We start from the raw sequence: 16,097 nt of genomic DNA, 5'->3' as shown, positions 1-16,097 counted from the left end.
TTTGAGCAGAGAGAAGAGCGAGGCAGGTAGACCAAGGCATAATCACAAACGGTGAGCATCCAGGTGCTGATGGGGACATGACGAAGACGCAGAGTAACACAGGATAAAAGGGGAGAGCTGGGGCGCCTGGGGGGCTCAGCTGACTGGGCATGTGACTTCAGCTCAGGTCATGGTCTCCCGGTCCATGAGTTCCAGCCCCACATCGGGCTGCCAGCACAGAGCCCACTTCGGATCCTCTGTCCCCTTCTCTCTCGGCCCCTCCCCCACTAGAGCTCGCTTGCTCTCTCTCAAACGTGCTCTCTCTAAAAAACAAACATTAAAAAATTAAAAAGAAAAAAACAAAAAAACAAAAACGGAAAGGACATTTTGGCCCCGTAGCAAATGGCTCTTCCTCCATCATTATCATTGTCACCATCATCAAGAAATATCTGTCACACAAGACACCAGCACTAAAACTAGAGTATCAACTATAATGAGGTGCCAGCTGTATCCTCAGGGAGTTACAATCAACGGTGGAGTGACAGGAAACACAGAAGTGACATACAAATACAGAGTGGCACAGGAGAGATTTTTAGAAATGTCATAAAAGTAAAGGATGGGGGGCAGTGCTTCGGGCTAGAAGAGCTAGCAGAGAATTGTTTTAAGCAAAGAGGGTTTGCGCTGGGCTCGAAAGCAGGACAAAGTGAGCAGAAAGCAAGGAGGACGTGTCACCAGCGGAGAGGGCAGTGATTTGGCAAGGAAGAGAACGGGGTAAGTATGAAGAGGGTTCTGACTTAACAGAATACTGTAGATTTAATAGATTATCATAGAGGAGAGGTTTTATTTTGCTTTGTTAAAAACAAGATGATCGTGGAGTAACACGGTCAGTGTGCAGAGGACTTCTGAGGACTGAAGCGAAGCATCATGGGGGACGAACGGGAAAAGGAGAGGCAGACGACCGTGTGGAGCACGAGGGGACGGGGCCCAGGTGAACACGGTGGCACCGGGCCCGGACAGAGAGCCCTCGCAGGCGGGGAAGGGGCCGTGTCCACGCCCTGTGGACTCATCACAGAGGACGGAGAGGAGACAGGGCTGGTGGGCAGGCGGCCCTACTGGTCTGAGAGGACGCTGAGGCCAGGTCTGGGCTCGGCGGAAAATCACACCATTTTAGGTTACAAATGTTGTCATGGGCAAAGTGGCACGCCCTACACGGAGGAAGGAAAATGTGAGTGTAAAAATGAACGAGCAGTCTAGGCCCTAGGCAGACGGAGTCATGGGGGCTGGATGAGATGGCAGAGGTGAAGCATTTCAACGTGGGATCCCTGCCATCAATCCCATCACAGGAATGCCATAAATGCTCGCTCAATGGATGAAAACAGTGGTTTCAATTTGATCTGTGGTGTCTGCTGGCCCTTTAAGCTGCACCAGTGCCCAGCGTCACGAGCCAGCTGCTTTGGCAGCTAGACAACCCGAGAACCAACACGGGGGCCGATGTGTGGGCTCTGCTTTCAGGATGTTCCCCCTTAAGACCTAAGTGGACAGGGCCATCCTCCCTCTAGATGTTAATACAGATTATTTTTCTAGTTATTACACTGCCAACGTCTGAACACAAATGTAGTGCTGTGGCCCATCTATGTAATAAGCACATACGATCTTTCAAATCCTGACTTCGAGAAGAGTGTCAGGGCCACGTCAATAGGCTAACTTACCAAGCCGCCCCCATGTTTTCAGTCCGGAAGCCATGTATGGGAAACTCGCCTATAAAACAAACCCGTCTATTTAAAAATGATTTATCCAGTTCCTCACTGAGCTCCAAACCAGCTTTAAATCCCATCCTTGAACATTTTTTGTGTCCAAGGTTCCCGAAGTCCTGCTGGGTGTCCCAATGCAATATGCTAGCTTACCTTGCATCAGTTACACACAAATCAGTTAGCGTATCAGTTAAGCATCAATGTGCTGAATCATGAGGACCTCTAAAGGCTAGAGAGCTCTTCCCAATACAGTGGAACTTTGCACACTGGTGGTAAGATGGGCCTGCACTGATCTGCTCCGGTGCCATTCAGTCTGAAGCTCCCTGTGCTCTGACGAGCCCTGATCCACACCGCCTTCCCAAGTGCTCACTGGTCTGGGTGTCGGGGCAGGTACGAGCAGCGACACATCTAAAAATAGCGCGTGTTAAGGGCTCTCTTTCAGTGACGCTTCACGAGGACACGAGGACTGCCAGTTCTTACTTAGGTAAAGACAGGGAGATTCACCTTGTGACAGGTAGGTAGGTTTTGAAGGTTCTAATACATGAAATGTTATTTTAAATCACACTACAAATTTGGAACCTGTGATAATTACAGTCTAGGCCAAACTAATTGGTAGTTAATCTAATTTTCTAATCAATACTTTTTCAAGACCAGCTAAAACAGAAATCCACCAGAAGTCCAAAGTAAATCATTTCTCTGTGAAAACTTCACCTGTTTTGTTTGGTAAAAATGGAAGCACAGGACTTTTTAGTCCTTAAAAAATCATCTAAGGGGAGCCCGAGTGGCTCAGTCGCTTAAGCATCTGACTTGGCTCAGGGCACGATCTCGCGGTTTGAGTTCAAGCCCTGTGTCAGACTCTGTGCTGACAGCCCAGAGCCTAGAGCCTCCTTCGGATTCTGTGTCTCCCTCTCTCTCTGCCCCTCCCCCGCTCGTGCTCTCTCAAAAATAAACATTAAAAAAAATCATTTAAGCAGTGCCTTGTATGACATTTAATACGCTCACTGTAAATGATTTTCACACACCACGATTCAACTCCAGTCAAACGTTAAAAACTGTAAAAAAGTAATTACATCCCACTTAAAATTACGTATAATAGCTTTTTTTTTCCCCCTTTAACGCAAACAATCTCTTTCCTCTGCTGCTTTTTCTCCAGCATCAATGGGCTTTGGAAAACCATCATGGTTTGGGTTCTAGTATCTTTTACGTTTACCACATTCATGATAAAAATACTTACCTGAAGTTATTTTTTTTTTAATTTAACTTTAGAGAGAGAGAAAAAGCACGGGTGGGGGAGGGGCGGAGGAGGAAGAGAGCGAGAGAGAGTGAGAGAGAAAACCAAAAGTTGGACGCTCAACCGAATGAGCCACCTGGGCACCCCTAAAATTATTTGTGTTTTAAGCAGCGGTATTTATTCTTTCTTACAAGAGTACTTGAGCACCTCCTATGTGCCAGGCTAAGCGCTGGGTACACATGCTGTTGTGTGACCTTCTTCAAGCTTTGTGGGCTTTCCCTCATTGCTGACTAAGGGCGGCAGGCTGGGGAAGTTTCTGCAGGAAACTCAGGCACCACTTAGATGGCACTGCAACCTCATGAGTTCAACTGAAACTTAAGAAATAAAAGAATAAAATGGAAATTGAGGAAACACTCCTGCAGAAAACAGAGAATGTATCTGCTATCCTCAAGAAACAATTTTCTTCACAAGAATAACTTGGAAAACCAGTTTCACGAGTTCAATATAAAAATAGTTCTTATGGAAATAATTATAATTATTCACATTATTTTATGAGCAATGATGTATTTAAAAAAAGAAATGTCTGACTTCTGAAAGTTAAAGCAGATGTCCTAAATTTATCAAGCTATATAGATTATTCTCCACAGAGGAAAACCTTGTTTGTTTTTTAAGTTCATGCGAATCACTGGCTTATGTTCAAGTAATAAAAGGATTATTTAAAAGTTTAATTTCTGGGGCGCCTGGGCGGCTCAAGTCGGTTAAGCGTCTGACTCTTGATTCTGGCTCAGGTCATGATCTCAGGGTTTGTTGGGTTTGAGCCCCACACTGTCAGTGCAGAGACTGCTTGTGATTATCTCTGTCTCTGCTCCTCCCAGGCCTGTGTGAGGGCAAGCATGCTCTCTCTTTCTCCCAAAACAAATAAACTTAAAAACATTTTTTTATAACAGTTTAATTTCCAGTAAAATATAACTGCTGGTAAGCATGGTTTATTTGTGCTGTTTATTGCTGACAGATGAAGGTTCCCCACATAAAGAAACAATTTTACTTAGAAACTACACTTTTGCTTTAACTGGCCATGAAAAAGTAAATGCCAGATTTGAGATTCACTGACCAAGTCAATTGGCAGGGGATCGTATCAAAAAGAACAGCAGTACTTAGAATTATAGCGCGATTATTTCCCCAGTTAGGACCTTACTTTGGTTTGGAAAAGGTGGATATCAGAAGTAATGCCCCATCATTCCCGTGAAAATTATCTAACTGCGTTCATCTACACCATGGACCGCTGTGGGCCTCTCATACCACAGATGTGATTCACAATGGTTCACGTCAAAAAGCCAATTCTAGGGGTGCCTGGGTGGCTCAGTCGGTTGAGCCTCCGACTTTGGCTCAGGTCACGATCTCACAGTTCATGGGTTTAAGCCCCGGGTCGGGCTCTGTGCTGACAGCTCAGGGCCTGGAGCCTGCTTGGGATTCTGTGTCTCCCTCTCTCTCTGCCCCTCCCCTGCTCATGCTCTGTCTCTCTCTCAAAATAAACAAAGATTAAAAAATAAATTTAAAAAAAAAAAGCCAACTCTGCTTCACACAGCCGCTCTCCCAACCTGCGTCTGACCAAATAACAGACTCCCCACCACTTAACTCATTTCAAGGAAAGGAAGTCATTTACTTGGCTCTGCTGCTCATATGGCTCAATTGAGTTTTGAATTAACCACGGTGGAAACACCAGACACTGTGGCTGAAAAGCGACCTTCATCAAGCTGGCCGCTCCTGAGCCACATGTATGTGTGTGTATGTGTCTCAGGCCCTTTAAAAGGGAACATTTAGTTTGGAAATAAGAAAGGTCATCAAGATGGAAGGATGATTGTTAAGTGAGTTTTTGAACTTAAATAAAACTGTCATCACTGCGGAGCACTTAGCACTTATGTTCCCAGATACAATAAGCACCTCACAAGGATCATGTGTTTGCAAAAACCCTATGAGGCAGCCATCATCACCATTCCATTAAAAAAAACCAAAAACCAAAAACCAAAAACCCAACTGACAGACAGGAAAAACCATGTCAGCAGCAAGGTCCCACAAGTGGGGTTGGGATGTGAACCCAGGAGGACCGTCAGGGATGTGACTCAGTCGTGCCAGGTGACAATATGTCCCGACACTGGGACATCACACTAAGGCTTCTACTGACACCTGGAGATCTCCTTCACAACACCCACCATCAAGCCAGTTCCCTTCCGTCTCGGAAGTGTAAAATTAATTATTTTATCAACCTAAAGGAAGGGGTTTACATCTATCCCTTTAATAATTCATGGATGTGCCAAAAGGGAGGCAGCAACCCCATAATTACAAGGAATCTTGCAGGGGCACCTGGGTGGCTCAGTTGGTTAAGCATCGGACTCTTGGTTTCGGCTTAGGTCGTGATCTCACGGTTCATGGGATCGAGCCCTGCATCTGCCTCTGTGCTGACAGCATGGAGGCTGCCTGGGATTGTCTCTCTCCACCCCTCCCTTGCTCACACGCGCATGCATGCTCTCTCTCAAAATAAACAAACTTTAAAAGGAACCTTGCAAAGTTAACAGGGAAATGAAGACTTTAAAAAATGTATAAAGACAGTACTGTCAAAAATAACATCAAACGATAAAATCAGAGAGTTTTCTGATTTAGATATAAGAACCATGTTCTAGAAGCTTTTCTTCTTCATTAGTTCTCCAAAACACTATCAAAATTGAAGTTCACGACAGGGCCAAAACCCTATGACAACTTACCCATCTTTTAGAAGTACGAGGTATTCCCTATGTAAAATTATCACCTGAATCATAGCTCAGCTAGCAGGAATATTCCATGAGCCTCCTTGGGGTGGTGGCGGCGAGGATCATGAGAAATGCTACACATTACAGGGCCTATCCAGGGCAAACAGCCCTGTTACCTTCCGCTGGAGGGTCGCCCTCAGATCAAGTCACCAACAGGTGCAGCCTGTGGTCTGTGGCTGCCAGAGCCACATGTCTAGGAGGCTTGGGCCTGTTCGTTCTATGGAAGATCTTTGCTCTTCTAGTGCAAGGAATGGAAGCGTGAGAAGAAATGAAAGGGGAGAAAAAAATCAAGAAATGACATCCTCAATGCCTAAAAAGTGCCCGAGAAGAGTTTGTGGAGAAACTTCCTAAGCAAAGAGGCCTATCAACCTTCTACATTAAAACACCAAACCAAGGTTCCTCACGAGAGTTCTGGGGAAAACCTGACCACCTGGACTGGTCAACGCAAGCCTACGACACGCACCTGCAGCTCGTGTGCGGAAACGGTGAAGTCCGACTACTCTCAGGAACGGTACTTACATTTAGAGCAGCTTCTCCACACTTTTCAATGGCTGCGAGACCCTGATTATGGATGTGTGTCTCTAGAAGTTTTTTCAATTCTCCTAGGCCATCCTGGATTCTAGATACGAGATTATACATGCGCCCCAAATCTGAAAGAAGAAGGTGCCACGTCTTATGCACTGAAACAAACTTTGCATATCCATTCCGCCAAGTATGTACGTATACTGTGATCCCAGATGCCCTGAGATAAAATGGTGTTTTTTGATTGAAATCATCGTTTTAACTGTAACTGAATTGTATACATGTAGTTAGCTGAAAGTAACAACGAAACCATCCTCTCATGAAAGTTTATTTTTCCCTTTACTATGAGAAACATCTAACAACAGAAAAAGTCTTTTTATCAGAAGCTGCATCAGATACTTCTCAAATTCTCAAGACCGAGAGATTATTTATGCTAGATACATAACAGGCACTCATGTACTGATTTTAAAAGACGAATACATTTAAAGAGTATTTGAGTATCTATCCCAACTATACAAACGAGTCACAAAAGGGCCCCCGAATTCTTCGAATGGCATATGGTTAATTTATGAAGGCCAAAGAGAAAACTTCTGAACCCAAACATCAATCTTTCATTGAGCTCCTTGCATCTCCCAGTAAAACCTGAAGGGTAAGAGAAATGCTTTCACAAAATACTAGCCTTCTCATCTTGAAGAATTTTCAGAAGAAAAACAGTCAAGGACAAGTGAGGGGTAGCGTCAGTCAATGCCAGAGTATACGGGACGAGTAACCCTCCAAAGAACGCCGACTGAAAAGATGTTCTTCTCCCAAAGTCCTCCCCACAACACTCCACAGAGCTCTGAAATCAGTGCACAACCAGGCTGACCGCGCACTAATCTCTTCAAAACCGGCTGTTGGTGATGCTGTTAGCTCTGACTCTAGAGTTTCAACCAACCTCAAAACTGCAGATCGTGAGAAACCCAGGTCTGGAGGGAGTGTGAGTGGCTCACCTTCATTTTTGTCAGCATCCAACAAATTCTGGAATTCTGTGTGGAAAATCTCCAGGTGTTTTTCGATGAGCACTTGCTCGCACTTCCTTGCTAGTTCATCTTGTGTGCTTTCGTGAAGGTACACCTGGACTCTTCGTTGTTCCTCGAGCAGACGGGCCTCTGCCTGCAGGAATGAATTCGAGTGAACCGTCTGGATTCACTTCTAAAGAACTGCTACACGAATAGTGGCAAATTAAATTCACAAGCTCCAATACATTAAGAGAAAAGGGAAGGGGTCCTGTGACGTTAGGTGAATGCCAACCACGTTTAAGTGGTCACTGACGTGCTCCATTTTCTCTGCACTTCTCTGCATAGAGATTTCCACCTCTAGCTCCTTTTCAAATGACTTCACAAGATTATCTTTGTTAGTTCAGATGTGTTCACGCCAACTTTCGTCCTTCAGGTAAGTGGCTTTTCACCTTCTGGGGGCAATATCCCTATTCTACACTCTGAGACACCTATGGACCCTCTCTTATCCGTGGACACCATGTTCAGAACCCCTATTTTTGACTGAAAGCCACCTGAAGTCAAGAGTCACATGAATATATTCCCTGAAATGACCACATGGAAAGAGTTATTAGTAATCAGACTTTTAAACAAATTTTAAGGAAAAATATCATGGCCTTCTCTTGCCAACCATTGAGTATATACCTCTGTAACTACCGGATTATTTATGCATTTCGATTTCTTACCATTCCCTTCAATGAAGAGAGGAAAACAAAGATGTAATCTAACAGAGCAGGAAAATAAATAGAAGTCCATATATTTTACAGTGTAGCAACAGAAATATGTGTGGTATAAAGTATCACCGAGGAACCACTAAATTATCAAAGCAACGACGAAATTTCAATGATAATCTCAAATTAATCAGGTGAGAAAGAGAAATACTATACTTAGTATTGTAAAAGTGCCCTACTTTCCAAAATGATTTTAGATTTGGTATAATTGGGGAGAAATCTATAAAAATTCAACTGGAAGAATAAACACTCAAGAGCCAAGAAACAAAAAATGCAGGCGGGATTTATGCTGTCAAGAATTACTAACAATGAAACGGTTATTTAACCAACAGAAGTCAGAACCTTATTACACATTCCAAATGGTCAAATGTGAACAACAAAATAAACCTGGAAATTATCTGGAGTATTTATCAAAATGTCAAGGTCCTCGACACAGAATGATCCCTGAAAAATTAGTTAAGTTCATCCAAATAAAAAAAAACATGAAAGGAAAAGGAACAATTTATAAAAGAAGACATATGAAAAACCTCAAGTTTCTGGTAGGAAGTAATGAAAGCATAGCATATTTGGCTAATGGAATACTATTATCCAGTAAAATAAGTAACAATAAAATATGTTAATGTAACAAATTAGTTGGGGGGGGGGGGGGGACAAGTTACCAAAAAACCTACAGAATTATTCCTATCTGGTTTTATATACATACTTAGTGTTCCAAGCTTGCAGGTTTATGTTCCTTGTATTTTCCAAAAAGCCTACAATTAATGTGTATATATTCTCTGATTATGAAGTTATTTTAAACCATACGGGATCATTTGTGCTTTAACTGAGAAGTTCTATGTTAAGCGCGTACTGCTTCAGATCTGATACTCACTAAGCCTCAAGAATGCAAGCGATATAGTAAAATACAGGACATGCAAACCGCAAACCAAAAAGCACTTCTTTTTCTGTTTGAAGTTATACCTGTTTCCTAGAAGGACATAAATCACCTTGGGCAGCAGAAACTCCTGTTTCAAACTCTGCTTTCTCCTAAAACAAACTTTTACCCCTGCCCAGATGAAAGGTACAGCCTTGGTGGGACTGCTGACTCATTCCCCGGGGGGGGGGGGGGGGTCGTCACAGTGGCTTTCCAACTCAGGCACTGTGGTAGGGGCAGCATTCTGCCACAGGACCCTCCCACAGGGGCCGAGAAGGAAGGAGAGAGTAAACTGGCCCCTGAGTGACTAAAAAACATTAAAGGACAGAGGGGCCTCAGTAATAGCTTGTTTTAAATATAAAGAAACCAAAGTATCCAGTGTTGTGTCATCAGGTTTGTGGATTCTAGGTCAAGTAAGCTCTTGACCATCACTGTCCAGAACACCAGGATCAAATTCAATTTTTTAAAAAATTTATTTATTTTGAAAGCACAAGAGCACAAGTGGGGGAAAGGCAGAGAGAGAGAGAGAGAGAGAGAGAGAGACAGACAGACAGACAGACAGACACACACAGAGAGACAGAGAGAGAGACAGAGGGAGGGAGGGAGGGAGGGAATCCCAAGCAGGCTCCGCACTCTGTTCTGAGCCCAACTCAGGGCTCGATCCCACGACCGTGAGATCATGACTTGGGCTACTATCAAGAGTCGGACGCTTAACTGACTGAGCCACCCAGGCGCCTCCAGGACCAAGTTCAAAATGACTAAATAAAGCGAAGCAATTAAAGACCGTCCCTGTTAATTCTACTAGGATGGGTTCCGCAGGAAAAACAAAAGGAAAAGCGGGCCCACTCCCTGCCAAAAAAGGAAATTAATGGAATACTGAACATCTGACATCAGTAACCTAGAACAGTCAACAAATCTTTTGTAGCTCACATGAGTCTCAATCACATGAGACAGCAGGATGTGTTAAAAACCCTAATGTGGCTTTGGGTCGTTAATTCATCAAGGCCATCCCTACTGAAGATTCTCAAATGTTTTCGCTAAAATATCCCTCAAATCACAGAAAAGGGAACGTAGACCCCTCAGGGAATTTGCACACCTAGCCCAAACTAGTGGCTAAAAGCAGAGTATTTTTTAAAGGTTCATGCTTTATCTCAATATTGCTCAGGAGTTTTGTATATTATTTCCTGACAGACTGTTTTAATATAAACAAAATTTCCCCTGAAGTTATTGAATAAAACGTGCCACTTTTTATCCTCTGGTTTTGCATATTCTCAGGCATCTACTGGAGGTTCTGAATGATGAATGCTCATATCATGCTTACTATCTGCCAGGCACCAAACATATATGTATTACAAAATAAAAATTATTACGTGATACCTGGGTGGCTCAGTTGGTGGAGCATGTGACTCGTGATCTTGGGGTTGTGAGTTCAAGCTCCATGTTGGGTGTAGAGATTAGTTAAAAATAAAATCTTAAAAACAAACAAAAAATTATTACCCCCATTTTACAGATGAAGAAACTGAGGACCTGGGGCACCTGGGCGGCTCAGTAGGTTAAGTGTCTGACTTCAGCTCAGGTTATGATCTCACAGTCCGTGAGTTTGAGCCCCGTGTCCGGTGACAGCACGGAGCCTGGAGTCTGCCTCAAATTGTGTCTCCCTCTCTCTGCCCCTCCCCCACTCACTCTGTCTCTCAAAACTGAGTAAATTTTAAAATAATAATAATAGTAAGATAAAGCCTTAAAAACAAACTAAAACTTATTACCCTCATTTTACAGATGAAGAAACTGAGGACCAGGGGCCCCTGGGTGGCTCAGTTAAGGGTCCACTCTTAATTTCGGTTCAGGTCATGATCTCACGGTTCATGAGATGAAGCCCCACATCAGGCTCTGCACTGTCAGAGCTTGAATATATGCTTTGGATTCTCTTGCTCTCAAAAATAAATGGATGGGCAGAAGGGAGGGAGGGGAGGGAGGGGAGGGAAGGGAGGGAGGGGAGGGAGGGGAGGGAGGGGAGGGAGGGGAGGGAGGGAGGGGAGGGAGGGGAGGGAGGGGAGGGAGGGAGGGGAGGGAGGGGAGGGAGGGAGGGGAGGGAGGGGAGGGAGGGGAGGGAGGGGAGGGAGGGACGGACTGAGGACCAGAAAGGTTAGGTCAACTCCCCAGGAAATGACTGCATAGGGATTTAAAATGACATTTGCAGCCCAAGGCTCTAGGTAGGAGAATTGTTCATACAGCTAAATTCCAATTTTATGCTCATAGATCCTCTATGTTATGGACTTCCAGAATGTGAGGGAAGTCATGTTTGGTAAGATCCAACTGGATCCGGGCCCAACCTGTAACCCCCGTAGGAAGGAACCCCCTCGAAGAGCACCGGGGCACAGGAAGCATGCTGCAGCCCCAAAGGCAGGGCTCACACTGGAAATCTCTGCTCCTCAAGCTGCCTTCGGTTCCAGGCCTGACCTAAAAATGAGACTTCCCCGCTGTGGGGGCGCTCAAGTCTCTGGCCTGAAGAGCAGACCCCGTCGTGTCACCACCACCTTCCCGGGGGTGGATAACGGAGGTGACGGGAACCCAGCGTCGCTCTTGCCGATGTGCACCCTGAGAAAAGACCCCACTTTTAAAAGAATCACCAGATGCAGGAGAGTCGAGAAGAGATGTGATCATGAAAACGACACTGCCAAACAAAAAACCCACAATAACAGGCGATGCTAAGACTGAAAACAGATTCTGCTCCGTAAGTTCATTTGTCAGGCGACCGACACTCAGAATGAGCTGGTTAGGTCCCGGGTCGGCACACCAAAAAGCTAACTTAACCCACAGATAGACACAAAGAGCTAATACTGTTCCAAGGATAGTTATTTCTGAAGACTTCCATTTCTGTCAGGTTTTGAGATGTCAGAAATCTGTTCGTCAAGGACTTTCAACTGCACACTTCTCAAGCCCACTGACAACCACGACGTCCTAGGGGAAAAGGCACCCAGAACGTCACACACACTGGACGGGGCTGTGTGCCTAGAGAGGCACACTGCTCACACTGCTGCCCTGGGGGGCTGACCGGCTACCTCCATCACAGCACCTGCCCTGAGTGGCTGTGCGGTCCCCTCCTCTCCCGGCCAACAGAGAATAAAGGGCAAAGCAGAGATGAGGCACGGTCGGCCCAGCCTCCCTGGAGATGTCCTTGGATGTCTCGCTCAGGGGTCAGCAAACTATAGCCTACGGGCCAAATCCTGCCTCTAAGTCACATTTTACTGGAACACAGCCGCACGCATCTGCTTACGTGTTGCCATGGCTGCTCTCCCCTCAGTGGCAGAGCTGAACAGCTGCCAGACCACGTGGGGCGCAAATATTTGCCCTGTGCCCCTTTACAGAACAGGTGTGCTGATTCCTAACCTAGGTCACTCCTCACGGAGAAAAGTCCGGGACACCTGTATTCCCGAGAAAGAGAACCAAAAAAATTACAGCAGAACTTCGCTGGAACATCACTCAGTACTGAAAAAGACTTACGGTACAGTTTGTGACCAATCTTAGATCCTGTGGTTTCAGCCTGATCTCCTCTACTGTAAACTTGAAGGCTGTACCGGAGACCGTTAGGGAACAGTTCAGAAGGGAAAACGGCAAAGTTTGCAAACCTAGCAACAGCTGGTACTTCGAAACTTTATCTTCTCATTGGCTGAAGCCTGTGGCTTCCATTAGCTACAGCCACCCATGCTAGGAGAGCAAGTTCAAAACACAGAAGCCACACAGCTCTGACAGTTAGATCCTCAGAGCCCTGGAGAGAACACGGAGCCGCGACGGTCAGATGAAGTTATTATGAAAGCTCCTCGGTGGGCGGGGAGAAGCATCTGTACGGGCTACGGACCCTGCAGGGGAACACTGCCCAAGACATGATCTGTGCAAAGAGCTGTGCACGTCAAAGAGAATAACCCACTGGAGCGGCGAGAACCGTGTTAGCCGAAGCCTACCGTATGTAAGCGTACCTTTTTCATATATTCAGTCACTGGGTTCTGCTGCAAGAATTCAGTGCTCTCTCTGGTATAAAATCTCTCCGTGTCGGCCAAAAACTGAGATTCAAAGGACTCTTTATACACTGTCAGCGTAGGGCCCTTGGCAAAGGCGTCGTCTTCATTCAGCCCCAACTCCACTAGGAACAGATAGGAACTGTATTTCAATTACCCTAGTTTTTGTTACATTTTACCCAACATACCCATGAGTAACATTCAGCTTAAGTTACGTTTAAAAGGTAAATGGAAAATGGCAGGACATAAGGTAAGCCTGCTATTCACAGGCGTGCACTAAAGTACACGCCTTCAATGAAAGAAAAAAGAAATAAAATCCAAGACATAAAAGGAAGTAATTCTGACCCGTGGCCAAGCATGCTTCAAAGTTATCATGAAGTTCACTTAAAAAACTTATTAAACATGACATTTCTTTTTTCTAAACGTTTATTTTTGAGAGAGAGAGAGAGAAGGAGAGAGAGAATGTATGCGAGCGAGTGTGGGAGGGGCAGAGAGCGAGGGAGACACAGAATCCGAAGCAGGCTCCAGGCTCTGAGCTGTCAGCACAGAGCCCGACGCGGGGCTCGAGCCCACAGACCACGAGATCAAGACGTGAACCGAAGTTAGATGCTTAACCGACAGAGCCACCCAAGTGTCCCAACACGACATTTATTTCTAATTGAGGTGTAGCTGACGTAGCCTATCAGTTCCAGGAGATCGTCACAGGGATTTGATATTTGTGAATATGACAAAATGATCCCCACAGTGAAGTACGGCCACCACCTGTCACCTTAAAAAGTTACTGTATTATCGCCTACATTCCCTATGCTGTACCTTACACCCCCCATGACATTTCTTTTATAACTACAGGTTTATCTCTTAATCACCTTCACTGATTTCACCTGCCTCCCCACAAGGACTAAATGTAAACTTTCAGAGAAACACGAGGCCACTGAAGTTTTCCAAACATTGCATTAGCTCATCAGTTGCTCAATCTCAACTTTTCAGGCTGACCCAGGTCTCTGGTCCTCTTCCCACTCCATTAATGACACTCCATCATATTATATATCCAGTCATTCAGCAGTATGAGAGCAGAAAATAATTCAAATGTCGAATTCCTCAAAAGTCCCATGAGAAACAAAGATCAAACAATTTTTGTGAGGGGTAAAATCAAACAGAATCACACTCACTTAAAGAGAGTTTTTTGAGGGCCCTTGTACATGCAAACAATATTTTCACAACAGCTAAAATATTTGTCAACGAATCTGTCAGAACACGGTTAGGATTGTCATTTGACACGAAAACTCTTGAGTAGGTGAAAGGGAAATGGTTTACCGTAAGACTGTACAACTCCACTTATCAGTCTTGTGTTGATGGTTTCACCGTTTCTTTCCTTTTCAATCAGTTTTAAAACAGCATTTGTTACCTTTAGGAAGGATAAAGGGAAAAGACCTGTAGATTACAGACTACAGCACGTATATTACCACACATCTCTTGGACTCTGAGAACATTACACAATGCAAGGTGACAGATACTCTTAGGGCATTCTAAAGCTGTGAGGAGACAACGCCCAAGAAATGAAATCTGTAAGGGGGTTTTAACAGGACAACACGCACACTCTCACACAAGTGCGTACCTGTTTATTCAATGGCCTGAACAGACAATCTCTCCAAGTCACCAACGCAAGCTGGATGAAAAGAAAAAGGAGAAGTGTAAGAGGTCTACACTTTTACCACGTTTTTCTAAGACTGAAGTCATAGGAATCAGCCTGAATCTCATCTATCAGTATTTCTAGATTATAACTGGGTAAAAACCTATCATGACGACATCAGAGATGCTCGAGTTAGCAACTTCAGGAGGTTTCGAAATACAGCCACTTATCAGCTCCCATTTTAATAATTCAGACACAAAGAAAACCTGGATTTTAGGAGACCAAACGTATCAGCTTACAGGGTGTCAGTGGAGTCAACCTCTAACACTGTTCCCTGGCCCAAATTTAATTTTTCATCTAAATGAAGATAATTCCAGCTATCATAGTTTCCTAATACTCGATAAATTAAGTAACAGATGATAAAAATTCAGCATGTTGTGTATCTTAGTTGTGGTGATTTGTGTTGCACGGATGCACACGGCTGGAAACGTACCAAACTGCACACTTTAAATAGACGTGGTTCATTATATAGGAATTGCTCAGATTTCCCATTTTACTTGCACTCATGTGTGTTGGAGTCTTTGATGCATTTCTAAAACTTTCCACAGAAGTTATGCCAGAAAATCACTATAAAAATGCTCCCCCAAGGGGAACGGTTATAATTCATAAATGATTTTCAGCTGTTTATTGAGAGAGGTAGTATTCAGAGTAAAATTCAAAGTTTTAACAATTCAATATTCAAATATAAACTGGTGAGGAACTCGCTTAGACATAAATGCTTTCAGTCTTATTTTTCCTAAATTTAACCACAGATAAGACTAGGTTGATGTAAGATGTATTTCAGAGAAGATTACGTGTAATTTAATATATGCAATAAACCCTGAGTAATGTTCCTACCACACACAAAACAAAGGCAACATGAAAAGCGATATTTAAGAGAAGACTATTTTTTAAATTCGTTTATTTATTATTCAAAAAGTTTGGGGGGCGCCTGGGTAGCTCAGTTAAGTGTCCGAGACTTCGGCTCAGGTCATCATCTCGTGGTTTGTGAGTTCGAGCCCCACGTCGGTCTCTGTGTTGACAGCTTGGAGCCCGGAACCTGCTTCAGATTCTGTGTCTCCCTCTCTCTCTGTCCCTCCCCTGCTTGCGTTCTGTCTCTCTCTCTCTCTCAAAAAATAAAGATTAAAAAATTAAAAACTTTTTTTGAATTCCAGTGCAGTTAACAGTGTTATACCAGTTTCGCGTGTCTAACAATTCTATGCGTGACCTGGTGCTCATCGCTGTAAGTGGACTCTCAATCCCCTTCACCCATTTCAGCCCTGTCCCGGCCCACCTCCCCTCTGGGAACCATCAGCCTGTTCCCTAGAGTTAACAGTCTGTTTTATGGTTTGTCTCTTTTTCTTGGTTTATTTGTTTTGTTTCATAAATTCCACATACGAGTGAGACTGTACGGTATTGGTCTTTCTCTGACTTATCTCGCTTTAGCATT

At 44.3% G+C, this 16,097-nt stretch overlaps 1 protein-coding gene across 4 annotated transcripts in view; it reads right to left on the bottom strand.

The window, feature by feature from the left end:
- CUL1 (cullin 1) overlaps positions 1 to 16,097 on the bottom strand; it is a 104,958-nt gene that overhangs the window by 21,912 nt on the left and 66,949 nt on the right. For all 4 annotated transcript variants that reach the window (XM_078438163.2, XM_078438167.2, XM_078438160.2 and 1 more), the window contains exons 5-9: positions 14,594 to 14,644; positions 14,293 to 14,383; positions 12,940 to 13,103; positions 7,277 to 7,439; positions 6,285 to 6,415 (exon numbers count right to left, since the gene is read on the bottom strand). In XM_078438163.2, the coding sequence (XP_078294289.1) occupies positions 6,285 to 6,415; positions 7,277 to 7,439; positions 12,940 to 13,103; positions 14,293 to 14,383; positions 14,594 to 14,644 (600 nt within the window). The remainder of the gene's footprint in view (positions 1 to 6,284; positions 6,416 to 7,276; positions 7,440 to 12,939; positions 13,104 to 14,292; positions 14,384 to 14,593; positions 14,645 to 16,097) is intronic.

Source organism: Panthera onca, chromosome A2 (genome assembly GCF_046562875.1).
Source record: "Panthera onca isolate mPanOnc1 chromosome A2, mPanOnc1 haplotype 2, whole genome shotgun sequence".
NCBI classification, from domain to species: Eukaryota; Metazoa; Chordata; class Mammalia; order Carnivora; family Felidae; genus Panthera; species Panthera onca.
The sequence above is the reverse complement of the archived record's forward strand: the minus strand, read 5'-3'. Positions and strand labels throughout refer to the sequence as shown.